Source organism: Mustela erminea, chromosome 4 (assembly GCF_009829155.1).
Source record: "Mustela erminea isolate mMusErm1 chromosome 4, mMusErm1.Pri, whole genome shotgun sequence".
Lineage (NCBI taxonomy): Eukaryota > Metazoa > Chordata > Mammalia > Carnivora > Mustelidae > Mustela > Mustela erminea.
The window spans coordinates 147,935,263-147,950,214 of record NC_045617.1 but is presented as its reverse complement, the minus strand read 5'-3'; the positions used below and the strand labels follow the sequence as shown (position 1 = coordinate 147,950,214).

General features: G+C 40.8%; 1 protein-coding gene across 5 annotated transcripts in view; it reads left to right on the top strand.

The window, feature by feature from the left end:
- The window catches only part of LOC116589250 (sodium-dependent phosphate transport protein 1-like), a 41,895-nt gene that overhangs the window by 6,274 nt on the left and 20,669 nt on the right, over positions 1 to 14,952 (top strand). For 3 of the 5 annotated variants that reach the window (XM_032341275.1, XM_032341273.1, XM_032341274.1), the window contains exons 3-10: positions 550 to 648; positions 4,137 to 4,370; positions 4,455 to 4,542; positions 4,893 to 4,979; positions 10,285 to 10,403; positions 10,528 to 10,689; positions 11,654 to 11,786; positions 11,877 to 12,024. In XM_032341275.1, coding sequence (XP_032197166.1) covers positions 550 to 648; positions 4,137 to 4,370; positions 4,455 to 4,542; positions 4,893 to 4,979; positions 10,285 to 10,403; positions 10,528 to 10,689; positions 11,654 to 11,786; positions 11,877 to 12,024 — 1,070 coding nt within the window. Of the gene's footprint in view, positions 1 to 475; positions 649 to 4,136; positions 4,371 to 4,454; positions 4,543 to 4,892; positions 4,980 to 10,284; positions 10,404 to 10,527; positions 10,690 to 11,653; positions 11,787 to 11,876; positions 12,025 to 14,952 lie in introns of all 5 variants that reach the window. The other 2 variants (XM_032341277.1, XM_032341276.1) reach the window with 1 other exon arrangement.

The window sequence follows — 14,952 nt, the reverse complement described above, 5'->3', positions numbered from 1 at the left end:
AGTTTCCTTGAAAGAAAGTCTTTGTTGTTATTAAGGGGACTTACTTCCAAGACTAACCCAGAGTACTTGTAAGTAGTCCCATTAATGAGACAAAGTATCTGGAGGACTGGTTTAATTTTCTGAGACATTCTTGTTGGGATTATATGGTAGGAAGATATGGTAGGTAGGTAGGACTATGATAATCACATAGCTTCTTATTATATCATAATTTCTTAAATGCCATTAAGTACAATGAAATTTTAAATTTAATAATAAAAATTTTAAATTAATATCTAGGGTTCCATAACATAATACTATATGTCAGCTATACTTGAAAAAAATATGATATATATAATTGATTCTATATATATATGGTTCCATACATATATAATATATATTATATATATGTTTCCAAATTTCTGAGTGCCCTTACTGAAGCTGCTGTATGGTTTTATCTCAGCTGTGTTAACAATGGACACTTTGTTTTACTTCTTAGTTCCAAATTTTTGTTCCTTCCGCTATGGATTATCTCTCCTCTTGCATTTCTGCAATGTCATAATAACTGCACAGCGCACGTGTCTGAGCCTCACAATGGTAGCCATGGTGAACAGCACAGATGCTCATGGTTTGGCCAACACCACCACAGAGGAACACCTGGATCACAATAAGGTACATAAAAAATATTGTCTATAGTTACAAGTTTAAAATCCTCTCTTGCTAATCGATTTGTGTGGCAATCGAATGTTACCATAATTGATGTGACAGTAATCACTAGAAAAAGAAGTTCAGGTCTTTATCTACCTTGCTAGGTAACCTAGTTAGTTAGTAACCTAACTAAACATGCCCCATGATTACAGCATGCCTTATATTTGTGAAGGGCTTTGTTATATGAATCCTTCTATGTGAAGAGGAATAAAAATCAAGCATCAGGGTTCCTAGAATTAAGGAGTTTGGATAAGAGAAAAGAAGAGAAAGCATTTCAAACCAGAGTGGAAGTAAAGACACATTGTTTCTTTACTTTTAAAAGTTTTTGAGTATGTGGTATATTTACATGTTTCTCTAATTTCATCTCTGGAAGGTAATGGGTTGCTACTTATCAGAAGACGTAGAATAGGAAAAAAATGGAAACGAATGGGAAGAATATTTTTTCATTCTACTCTTCCCATGTTCTGTTACGAATGCACAGGCAAGCATGAGCAGTTTCTTATTTTTACCTTTTTTACATTAAAAATAACACTTTATATGCAATGTATGGCACCTTAATTTTTTTTCATAATCAACAGAACCAGGCTTAGATATGACACATATGTAGGAATTCCCATACACGGAATTTAAAATAACTATAATCAATAATTTAAGGCTCTAATGGAAAAAGGTGACAACACATAACACCAGATGGGTAGTGTCAGTAGAGATGGAGACTATGAGAATGAATAAAAAAGAAACAGAAATCAAGGCAACTGTAACATAAAGAATGTTTTGACATGCTCCTAAGTATTCTCAACATAGCTGAGGGAAGAATCAATGAACTTTAATAGGGGTCAATAGAAACTTCTCAAGCTGAAATTGAAGAGAATGGAGGAGTTGGGAGGGAAACTTAAGAGACTATGCCAGAATTGTGGAGAATATCAACAGGTATAGGGGCACCTGGGTGGCTCAGTTGGTAAGCATCAGACTCCTGCTTTTGGCTCAGGTCATGATCTCCCAGTCATGAGATTTGGCCCCATGCCAGGCTCCACACTCAGTAAGGAGTCTGCTTGCAATTCTCTCCCACTCCCTTCACCCTTCCCCTACCCTCTCTCTCAAATATATCTTTAAAAAAGTGGGGGCATAATATATAAATGGCTAGAATACCAGAAACAGAAGACAGAGAGAGTGGCAAGAAGTAATATATGAAAAATCAATGGCTGAGAACTTTCCAAAATTACTAGACAACCAAACCACAAATCCAAGAAGCTCAGAGAACACCAAACAGGACACTAAAATAAAACAATTAACAAGAAAAACCAAGCAGACATACATATTTACGCTGCAGAAAAACCAAAACAAAGAGAATATCCTGAATGAAGCCAGAGGGGAAAATACCTAATAAGGGTAAGAATTACAGAAGACTTCTTATCAGAAACCATTCAAATTAAGAGACAGAAAATACTCTTTCAGGTGTTGAAAGAAAAAGAATTTGCCAAGTTAGAATTCTCTATCCAATGAAATTACCAATAGACTATTTCAGACAAATAAAAACCGAGGTAATTTATTGCCAACAGGCCTGCCATAAAAGAAATGTTAAAAGATGGCAGATTTTAATCCAACTGTACCAACTTTATTCACTTATTTTAAGAGAGAGAGCACCTGTGAGCAGATGGCGGGGAGAGGCAAAGGGAGAGAAGGAGAGAGAATCTTAAGCAGGCTCCACACCCAGCATGGAACCCAACCCAGGCCTCAATCTCACGACCCTGAGATCATGACGTGAGCCTAAATCAAGAGCTGGAACCTTAGCTGGCTGAGCCATCCAAGCACCCCTCAATAATCACTTTATTTTTACTTATTTTTTTATAAAGATTCTTACTTATTTATTTCAGAGACAGAGCAGGCTGGGACAGGGCAGAAGAGGGGAGAGAGAAACTCAAGTAGACTGCATGCTGAGTGCAGAGCCCCATGGGGGACTTGAACCCACAACCCTGACATCAGACCTAAGCTGAAACCAATAAACATGTTCATCAGTAGATAGATATGCATCAGCTATGGTACCTCCATAAAACAGAGTATGACTTAGCACTAAACAGAAATGAACTAGTGACACACAGAACAACATGGATGAAACTCAAAATAAGTATGTTGAGTGGAATAATCTATATACATAGTACATGACTCCATTTATACAAAACTTCCAGAAAATGAAAATGATGTCATAGCGACAGGCAGATGAGTGGTGGGAGAAAAGGAGGGAGGAATTATAAAAGTAAGGCAACTACTGAAGGTAGATAATGCATTCATTGCCTTTATTGTGGTGATGGTTTTGTGAGCATACACAAATTTAAATATTTATCAAGTTGTATCCTTTATAACGTTATAAAGATTAAATATGAAGTTCACTGTGTCACTTGTCCCTCAAAAATCTTTTGAATTTTTTAATCGAAACTTTCTTTTGAATTATATTCTTTAAATATTTGTACTATTCCAATGCTTTGGTTTCAATATTGAGAACCATTGTCTAAAGATATATCTACTCCAGGGGCCATGTACTGAATCCTTCACCATAGCAAAAAAGGAGGGCGCTCAAGCTGTGGAGGTCCTATAGAGGCTCCCTCTGTAATGCAGGGAAACTGATATCCTTCAAATGTGAGTCACAGAAAAGGAATTCTCTTTGCTGCCATGCAAAGGCACTAGATGAAAATAATGAGAAAATATAGCATGTAATTATTCCCAAATATGAAGACTCACCAGAAAACTCTTTCCAAAGAGCAGATCTAAATTGTAACCTTAAATTACAAAAGGAACCTAAAAGCTCATGAAACAATTATAGTTACGGAAGGAGTCACCACAGGGAAGAACATACAGCAGCTCAAAGCCAAGATGGTCAGGCTTATGGAAAAACAAGACATTTAGAACGTTTTAGAAAAGAAGAGACACCAAACCAAAAAAAAAGAGAGAGAAATGGCCTTCTCCCTTCACTGTTTCATCCAACCATTTCCAGTTCAGCCCATGATCGTCTTTTTGTGATTTGATCTATCACTATTTCCTCTCTCTGGGAGCAGCCTGGATGTGGGGGAATGTTGTTTTGTGGATGAGGTTAACTTACTGGAGGAGTAAGAGGACAAGAAAAGGCAAGAGGACATTCATGACTGCAGTGGGTGTAGTACTCTACAGAAGGGCTGACGTGCAGTGTGGCAATGTTCCGGAAACAAGTAATAAATGTCCATGCTGTCCTGGGGCCACAGAGGGTGCTCTCAATGGCAAGGACTTCACATTATAGTTGAAGACGTCACTGTTACATGACAGTACACACAGGAGAAGACGTGTCGAAGGAACAGCAAGGATCCCATGATGAGAATGAGGCAGAGGGGAGCTTGTGGGCTGGTAAAGCAGGTCCCCCGCATCTCTATCGCAGTAACTCACAGGATGTAGAGTGGCTCCATGTGTCTCCTTGTTTCTTTCAGAACCCCGTGTATAACTGGAACCCCCAAATTCAGGGCTTCATCTTCAGTTCCATCTTCTATGGTGCACTCATCACCCAAATTCCTGCTGGATACTTGTCTGAAAAATACTCCATCAAGAAAATGATTGGCTTTGCATTCCTCCTCAGCTCTCTGCTTAGCCTGTTAATGCCGATGGCAGCTGAAGGTGGAGAAGCTTTCCTCCTGGCATGCCGGGTAGCCCAGGGAGCAGCCCAGGTAATTCAGATACTGCAAATCCTGAACAGGGTTTAAGTGCACAGAAAGTATCAGAAATCAAATGTTGCATCCTTCTGATTGCAGGGGTCGATATCCATAGCTCAGCATGTCGTGTGGGTCAAGTGGGCTCCTCCCTTGGAACGAGGCCGACTTACCTCCCTGAGTCTATCAGGTAATGACGTAAGGCCTAGAGTGTTTGATCCTGCTACCATGTCATTCTGTCACGTTCTCCTTGACCTGTAAAAGTTGTCTTTTCAAGTGTCTGGGGCTTTGGAAACCATCTGTTCCAGCATCTTTGTTTTAAAGATATGGAGACTGTCTAAAGAAAGGCCTTCTTTATCTCAAACAACAGAAAAAAAAAAAAAAAAAGGAAAAATATTTCATTCTTTTCTGCTTTACATTCAGTATTCTGCTTTATGAATGTATTTCTTTGGAAATTGTTTATTGCTACCATGAGGCTGTGTTATCTCTATTCTCAGATGCCTATGTTCCTTAGGGGTGTTCTTTGTGCCCTCTGATTAGGAATTCTGCTGGGGTCCTTCGTTGTTCTGCTTGTGACTGGATTCATCTGCCAATCCCTGGGCTGGCCCATGGCCTTCTACATTTTTGGTAAGTCTCTTTCTATAACATCCCAGTCATTATTGAGAATTTAAAAAAAATTAAAAGTAAAAACTATCAGGTAATAATTTATATAAAGCTAATGACATTTAAAATCATGAACCTCATTGAAAGAAAGAGAGAAGGCAACATTCATTAATTTCACATTACAAGCAGAACTATTTATGTGTTATTGTACATAAACTCTGCAATTCTATCATATAGGTATTAGAGATCCATACCCCTTATAGGAAACCCTTGAGAAAAGGGATGAGCCACTACCGTTCATAAAAAGGAGCATAAAGACTGAAGCGATGCTACAAAGGAGTTATGTCAGGGAAGACCCCCCAATCTCACTCAACTCTCTTCCTTACCTTCTTCTCAGGCTGCTTGCCAAATCAATCTAGAAAGCAGAAAGCACAGGCACCTGGTGACGTTCCTTCAAGCCAGCCATCTGTGACCAAAGCAGGATACAGAAGGGTGAACAGTGGGTCTAGAGGGAAAAACAAAGACACCCAATGCACATGGCAAAGCCACAATGTGGAAACACGCCTCAAGTCCTCCAGATTCCATTGCTCTTCATCACTAGATTAGTCATCAGTAGTAAGTGATGATGAGTATAGTGACAGTACCCAAACCCTGCACCAGGAAGGGGGCCAAAAGAACTGGGACTGTCTAGCTTGGGAGAAAAAGCATGCACAGAAGAAAAATGCACACCTGCTCTGTATTACAAAATTAAAAGTAATCAGAGAAATAACAGGAAGCTGAGGTTTGTGCTCCTTGAAAGACAAGCTTGATAATTAATCCTGCCCATCAGCGCTGATCAGAGGTTGGATGACCTCCAACACGCATGGCATATTCATATTCCTATGTCATAAACATGTGCACAGTGACAAAGGTCATCTGCTGTTCTCCCGGGTGGCTCCATGAAGCTCAGAGAGAGGCACTATTCGTTGTCCTGGGTCAGCAGCTTTCCCATGAACTGCCTCAGATGGAGGCACCTGGAATGGGGGAAAGGCTTAGAGGGTAGCAGAGTAGGGATTTAGGCATCTGCCTCCACAAGTCTTTACGGTAAGGCATCACACCATGCCCACAGAGGCCAAATGGCCGGCCCCGGTTTGTGGCAGAGGCAAGAGGAAAACAAAATGGTTTTTGTTTCATCTGAAAGTTCTTCTCAATCTTTATTTATTCTTCCCCATAAATAATAATAATAATAATAATAATAATAATAATAAATAAATAAATAAATTAGATCCACACCACTTTAAAGAACAAAATAACGTCTGCTTTCGAGCAGCATCTAATTGCTGGAGAAAGGCTCCCAGAAGAGCAAATGGGATCATAAACTCACATTTGTGCTTAAAACAGCTGTCCAGCCTGCTAAGTTTCCCTCCACAAGGACTATTCTGAACTTCTCAAAACTTCTCTAGTCTCAAGTCTCGAAAATGGCTCCCTTTTGCCTGCCTTCTCTCTCATGTCACCTCTCTTTGAACAGTGGAAATTATTGCTCATAATGTCCTTACCTACTACCCCATCCTTCCAGACCTCTCAACTTCTGACTTGTGTCTGACCCATTCTGCCATTGAGACATTAATTTATTTGTGAGTATGTGAGAGAGAGCACAAACAGGGGGAGCGGCAGGCAGAGGGGAAAAGCAGACTCCCCTCTGAGCAAGGAGTCTGATATGGGACTTGATCCCAGGACCCTGGGATCATGACCTGAGCCAAAGGCAGACATTAAACTGACTGAGCCACATATGTGTCTCATTATCAAGATACCTCTTGACTAGATCATTTGTGGCTTCACTCAGAGCTGCCCTGATTCCACGCTGCACCCATTCTTGGCCCCCTCCAGCCAGGCCCTCTGTGTTGTCTGTGGGGTCAAGATTATATACTCTCCAGAGCCCATGTCCATCACTCCCAGAAGTTTTAGCTCAAAAACCACCAAGGCTTTTCAGACTTCTCAGTACTCTTCAGCACATCCACTGTTCTTAGACTTGGCCAATGAGTGGCAGGCAAAACTGCTTGCAGATGTAAATGGAGTATGATGGGGAAGGCAAGAATTTCGACAAATAACTAACTGAAACTTCTAATGGTGTAGGAATCAGCTCTGGGTAGGTCAAGCCTCAGACCACAGTGACCAGGGATTTGTGACCAGTGGAATCTAAGAATCCTAATTTTAAACCTCAGTCTTCCTCAGGTTTCTTTAAAAAAATTTTTGTCTTAGATTTTCTGTAGTTTGAATATAATATGCCTTGGTGTGAATTTTTTTGTATTTACCCTTTTGGTGTTCTCTTGAGTTTCCTGTCTCTGTGGTTTGGCATCTATCATTAATTTTGGAAGACTCTAACAATCCTTCAAATATTTCTCCCATTCTTTCTCTTTCTTCTCCTTCTGATAGTACCATATGTGTATATATTACACCTTTCGTAATTGTCCCATAATTCTTGGATACCTGTCATTTTTATTCTTTGCAATTCAGTTTTGGAAATTTCTACAGACATTTCTTCAAGCTCAGTTTTGCAGTTCAGTTTTGGAAATTTCTACAGACATTTCTTCAAGCTCAGTGATTCCTTCCTTGGCCATGCCTAGTCTATTGATGAGCTCACTAAAGGCATTTTTCATTTCTAGGTTAGTGTTTTTCATTTCTAGCATTTCCTGTTGATTTTATTCTTAGAGTTTTTATCTGTCTGCTTATGTGAATCATATATTCTTGTGTGTTGTCCCATTTTTTATAAGAGCTCTTAGCAATATAATCATGGTTGTTTTAAATTCTTGATTTGATAATTCCAACATCTCTGCATTTCTGAATCAGTCCCAGGGCTTGCTGTCTTCAAACTATTTTTTTTTGTCTTTTGGGAAACCTTGTGATTTTTTTGTTGTTGAAAGCTCCATAAGATGTACTGGATAAGAGGAATGGAAACAGTCTTTCAATGTGAGGTTTTATGTTTATCTGGCTTTGCTAGGGGTTAGACATTGCTTATTGTGTTATAGCTCTAGTTTCAGAGATTACAATTCCCTCTTTTTTTTTTTTAACAGTATTCTTAAATGAGGTTTGACACATGCAGTTTTTCCATTTGTATTCCTATTTTTATACAGGGAAACTGCTGATGTGGTGGTAAGGTGATTGTGGGGAAGACAGTGTTCTATGGTCTTATGGTTACTCTCAGTCTTTTGGTAAGCCTGCGCCTCTGGGCTTCACCTTCAGAAGTCCTTCCCAGTGTGCTCCCCATTAGGTAAGACAGGAAGGCCGGAGGGAGTAGCAGTTGAGTATTTCCCCTCACGTAAGCTGATTAGACTCTGGTAGAAGTTTCCCTTCATAGCAGGCTTTGTTAAGAACAGAATGCTCTAGGCATAATTCAAAACAGCCACTTTTCCTTTCTCCTGCTAAAAGGATGTAGGAATTTTTGTCTGATCTTCACTGTGAGAACCTGGCTAGGTCTCCTAAAGGTAGAACTCTCAAAAGAATGAGGATCCCTCCAGGATTCCCCCCACTCCAGACTTTTTTAACTCTCAAACTTGTCCACACAGCCTACTGCTTAATTGCCGGGATTAATCAATTCCCAGGCTTTCTTACCCTGGTACTTGTTCCCATGCAGTTTTCTGCTTCCGGCCTTCTGTTCCAGGAAGTTGTGAGTCTCTGCATCCAATTTTGGGTACAGTAATTTGTCCTATGGCCTCAATTTTCTGAGATCAAAGAAGAGTTGTTGATTTTTACTTTGTTCAATATTTTTCTTATCATGAGGATGACTATCCAGTTCCTTAAATGCTGGGTAAGAAACCAGAAGTTTCTCTCCAGGTCATTTTGAAGTTACATTTTTGTCAACATAGGATAAGAAGACACACTTTAAGTTTCTTAATAAATCTGTAACTTAAACATTCATGTGGATTTCCATGTCTCGTCTGGCCCTAGGCCTCACAAATGTTAGAGCTGGTCAAACCTCCATGCCCATAAGCCAGATGGAAGTTCTCCAGTCCACATCTGACCTGAGCTCTCAATCACATCTATCACCAGTGATGCCTATGCCTCGTGCCCTGGACCCTGTTCTTCTGGCCATTCTGTCTCATTCTTTTGTAAACTCATCCTCTTCTACCCCATTAACTCTTGTCTTTCTTCAAAGCTCTGCCCCAGGCTGCTCCTCAACGACTCTACTCCAGCTCTAAAAATATAATTCATGCTAAGTGTCAATTACCACTTATTAACCGTGTGTCCCGGGGCAAGGATGGGACCTTTCTGAACATCTGTATTCTCATTTGGAAAAGTTCCTGAGTCGACTGAAATAATATATTAAAATGTACATATTACACATGTATTTATTAGACAGTAACCTCTCTCCATTTACGTTTTGCCTTGGGACTGGGTACTCAAGTCACAGAATGACATGGAAAGAGTATACAGTAGAAATATCCTTTTAATGCTGTCAAAAAGAGTGTTGTAAAAGTCTAAGACCTTACAGTGGTTCCAGGTTTCCACATGGTCTGATCCTATCACCTCTTGTCCTCAACTTTTCCCGCCATCCCCTTGTTTCCTCTCCAGACACACTGGCCTCATGACCTCATGATCTCTGCTCTCTCTGTCTGGAATGTCCTTGCCCCATATCTATGTCCCAGCCTTTACTGAGCATGACACTCCCCACCCCACCCCTGCCCCCATAACTTCTCTCCATAGCTCTTATCACTGACATTTAATACCTTTTACTTATTTACTTTTCAATCATCCCTTTCTCATCCACTAGAAAGTAAACTCTATGAAGACTGAATTTTTGTGTTTTATTCATTGCTACATCCCCAGCATATAAAACAGTGAATGGTACATCATGAGCATTTAATCAATATTTGTCAAGAGTGACTGGGTAGTACATACTCCCTGGTCCTAACACATGATTCCTCCCAGAGGACTTGTATAATCCCCCCAGCCTGGGCTGAATCTTAAGAGCACGGCCAAGATGTAGCTCTCAAAGGTAGGTGATTGTCAAGCCCTGTGAGGGCTCAGCTGTGCCACATTCTCACAGTGGAAACACATTGGGAAACTAAAAAGATGAAGGCCTAAGAGCAGGGAGTCCCACTATGATGACTGAAGGGATACAGAGTCTTGAACAGGAGAGGCTAGAGGGCTTCCCATGCTCTCTGCAAAACTCGCAGTGTAAGCAGAGGGAGCTGAAGATCCAGAGAGGACTGTCAAAAACATAAACCTTGTTGCAAAGTTCTAAAGAAGAGGAGGTCCAGGTTCTCTGATTGATAATGACAAATGCCAATTTGGGAAAGAAACTTACTACAGACAGAAGCAATTTCGATTCTAACCTGTCCTGCTTTGATAGGTGCTTGTGGCTGTGCCCTAAGTCTTCTCTGGTTTGTTCTGTTCTATGACGACCCAAAGGACCACCCATGTATAAGCATCAGTGAGAAGGAATACATCTTGTCCTCCCTCAGCCAGCAGGTAGAACACAGATGCTCCACTGTGGTATCTCCCAGATTCTGTGACGAATGAAACCATGTTCCCACTTGTCCTAATGTGCTAACAGTTAAACAGGGTTTGTTTTTTGTTTTTGTTTTGCTTCCAGGTCAGCTCAAGGACACAGTCTCTGCCAATCAAAGCTATGATTAAGTCTCTCCCAGTCTGGGCCATTGCTTTAGGTTCCTTTGCTTTTCACTGGACAAATAACATCATGGTTTTCTACACTCCAACATTTATCAACTCCAAGCTTCGTGTGAATATAAAAGAAGTAAGTCAACCTGTGTTCTCTTTTTAACTTTATGAAGGACTCTGCTCATTTCTTTGTTTCTTATGACTCTAATCCAAGCTCTTGCTCGCCCCTACACTGTTTAGCTGTATTGGAAACTCAATTCTTTCCAATTCTTACGTTAACGTTTCCCAGAACAAAGGGCTTAGGCACAGTATCTGGCCCTTCCACAACAGACACACTCATGTTCCCACAGGTTCCCTACCTCCCATTCACTGCATGATCACTCTAATTAGTATTAGTTAAGGCTCAACACCATCATTCCCTACAGAGACTGGGTTCCTTCCATGACATCCTTCCCAGCTCACAACCAATCTATTTCCTGGGATAAGGCAACACGTCCTGATTTGAGAACCCATGACTCAGGTTTTGCTCTGAAAGGATGGGCACTCTCATTGCTTGTCTGACTTGGAAAACCACTCTTCCCTGAACATTATGTTCAAGGCCATAATAACCAAAAAGACCCCTATAGAAATGGAATGTCCAAAGTGCCATGCATTAGCCAACCTCCAGTAACCCAGCCTCAGGGCCAAGTGCTCTCTGATTCAGTGTTATTCTTCATGAGATCATGGATGGTTTGAAAGGATTCACAGCAGTGGTTCAAAACAAGCACCATACGAATGTCTGTAATCGCTGTCATTACTAGCTCTACCCCCTTGCCTAGGGCCTGCAGTCCCCATTCCCGACTATAGTCTTCCGATCTTGATGCTCCAGTACTTTCAGGTGCTGTGACACTAGGAAGAGAACACCGGACAGACTCTGACAACTCTTCCTGACCCCAGAACTGTTTTCCTCTTTCTTATGGGTGATGTGGCCCCAAGTGGGAATCCTGAGGTTGCACGTTGATGGCTGCTTGTATGGCAATTACAAATTTTCAGTACTTAATTTTAGTGTCGGGTTGACTCTACCTATCATACTCACCCTCATATTAACGTTTACTTCCCAGAACGGGCTGCTGTCAGCCCTCCCCTCTTTGTTTGCCTGGAGCTTTGGTATCCTAGCAGGTCACCTGACAGACTTCTTCCTGTCCAGGAATATTCTCCGCTTAGTTACCATCCGGAAACTCTTCAACACACTAGGTAAGGAACAGCCGGGATGTTCAAGCACCTTGCGGCCCATTGCCCAGTCTTTGGGATGCCCCTAACTGTGAGGTCTGAATCCCTCCCCAGGACTTCTCCTGCCTCCCTTCTTCAGCGTGTGCCTGCTCTACTGGAGTTTCAGCTTCTCTAGCATTACCGTCTTCCTGATACTTGCCAGTTCAACAGGAGCCTTCTGCATGGGCGGAGTACTCATAAATGGCTTGGATATTGCTCCCAGGTAGGGTTTTACAAATCTCCTTCCTGCACCTAAGCTCTCGAGAGTGTTTTAAGAATACAACTATTTCTTGTTTGTGGCCAGCAGGCCAAAATGTTTCCAGAAGTAGCATCAATATAGTTCATTCATATAGTGTAAGTAATCATTAGATACCTAATGATAATATTAATGTTTGCAACTCATACATGCACACACACGTGTGTGTGTGTGTGTGTGTGTGCGCATGCGTATAGTATAGCCCAATGATTCAGAGCACAGATTCTAAAGTCAGAAGGCCCAGTTTAATAACAGCATGACCACTCTCAAACAAATTACTTACCTGCTCTAGGCCTGTTCCACACCTCTAAAATGGGAATGATAAGGGAATGCTTACCTCATAGAGTTATTAGAGGGTGAAATAAGTTAATTTCGGTCAAGTACACAGAATAGTGCCTGGCCCATAGCAAACACTATATATGGGTACCTGCTTCCCATTGCCCTTGTACTGAATGCATGTTTATATATTATGACTCTTCATGACAACCCACCAGGGTTGGGTTAAGGAAACTGAAGGTCAGATACTTGTCAGCCTAAGATCTTATCACTGGTTTGGGATCTTACCTGGGAGTTTAATCCAGATCTGTCTGCAAAGATCTCTTGCTTTTACTGGGATGCTTTTTTTTTTTTTTTTAAAGACACACTAAGTGGGGTGCCTGGGTGACTCAGTCATTAAGCTTCTGCCTTTGACTCAGGTCATGATCCCAGAATCCTGGAATCGAGGCCCACATGAGGCTCCCTGCCCAGCAGGAAGCCTGCTTCTCCCTCTCCTACTTCCCATGCTTATGTTCCCTCTCTCTCTGTGTCTCTCTCCGTCAAACAAATAAATAAATAATCCTAAAAAAAAAAAAAAAAAAGATGCACCAAGTGTGACTGATGGAAGCAGCCTGGCCATTTGCATAATTCTGGGGGCACTGTTTACATTATGCTTTATGGGACTAGTAGTCCTGGAGAACACGGATCCAGTAGGAACAGAATTCTCTGAAGTTTAGCAAAGCAGTGGCCGTGGGGTAGAGAGGTGAAATCAACAATGAATAATCTACTTATCTTGATTCTTATAAAGAGTCTTGTTCATTACATCTACACGAGGTGAGTGCCAGAGTAATGAGGACATGAGTTCACTTGTTTTGTTCAGTTCCAAGACCCTTCTTTAAAATGTCCACTGGTATTCTGATTACTTGGAATTATATCAAAATATATAAGGATTATTTGATACAGAAAGCACAGTGTCAACTGAGCCATACGCAGTTTGAAATCAAAAATGTATTCAGAAATAGGGGCGCCTAGGTGGCGCAATCGGTTAAGCACCCGACTCTTGGTTTTGGCTCAGGTCATGATCTCAGGGTACTGGGATCAAGGCCCATGTGGGGCTCCATGATCAGTGCCGAGTCTGCTTGAGATTCTCTCTCCCTCTTTCTCTGCCCCTCCTGCTCATGCTCTCTCTCTCTAAAACAAATAAACCCATCTTTAAAAAAATAAAGAATGTATACAGAAATAGGGAAAGGAAATTACAAGTAGCTAGGATTTACAGAGTACTTTTTATGTGCCTGTCATGCCCCAGTGTAAATGAGGTATCACCCACATAGTATGGGTAGGGAAGCAAAAGACCAAGAAAAGAATTTATGTAAATCACACAGCAATAAACACTGAGCACTATGTATGTCTGCTTCTGTGGCTGACTAGCTGTACTCACTCCATCAACAGGGCTATTTGCTAGCATCTGGTCAGTAGGATGTGAAATCATCTCAACCAGCAATGGCTTGAATTATACAGGGCTTGGTCTGAGTTGCATCATTCCAATGGACCCAAATTCCCTATCAGCTAGGTAATTTTGTAGTCAGAGATACTACAAAGATAAGATACAAACTGGAAAAAATTCTTAGTCTCTCAAGCTAGTTCATCCTCAATCTTTAGGGCATATGTGTGTTATAGATCAACCATACCTATTTGTGTTGCTTAAACTATTGTTTATTAATGGGATGGAGACCAAACTTATTTAAGCAAGACATGTTCCTAATCATATACCTCCCTTGCCTATTACAAACAGCTCCCTTAGAGAATAAATTTCTAATTTGTTTTCTCAGGGAAATTCAGTCTTTGTTAGAACTAAAGAGTCTGTCAGGGATTACATAGGTTGGAGCTTACAAAGGTCTGGAAGGAAAAAGAAACACACGTGATTTTATGAAGATATTGTTTAAGAAATAAGATTGAGGAAGACAGAGACCTAAGAATGGAGTGGCTGCCATCACTTTGGTGGGCAGTAAGAGCAGAAAAGCACAGAGAACTCTGAAGAGTTCTGTAATGAAGAAGAACCTGTCATTGCCTTGACATTCTTAAATGGAGGCTCCAAAAAGACTAATTGCTTTTCATTATTTTTAACTGATTCGATGGATTGTACACCCTTGAATTTCCCTCCATAGTAGAGTTCAGACATCAGAATCTTATTTGGGCTCTACTAAATCATAATATGCCAAAATATGAAATCAATAAAAATTGATTGTCAATAAAATTGAAAGTCTACTTTAATGGTTATTTAAACTTTCAAAATGTCTCTTAGCATGGGCTCTTGCTGCTGAAGGATAAGCCAATTTAGAGCTCATTATTGTCCAGAAAATTATTCTTCATTAGAACAACCTTTGTTTTCACTCTCCACATCACACTCCACGTTTGAGGACTGAATGGTATGAGGATTAGACCATAAAATGTTACAACCTACTCTCAGATCAGAAGAACTGCTCTACCTTATGGATGAGTAATGGTTTTCAGAGAAATTGTCAAGGCACTCAGGCTTCTTGACACTGAGGATTCTGTTTATTTCTCCAACTACGGAATGAAAGTAAATTTCATAGTAGTAGTAGTAAAATTGCTAAAACTAGAAAGGTAGGGAGGGAGAAA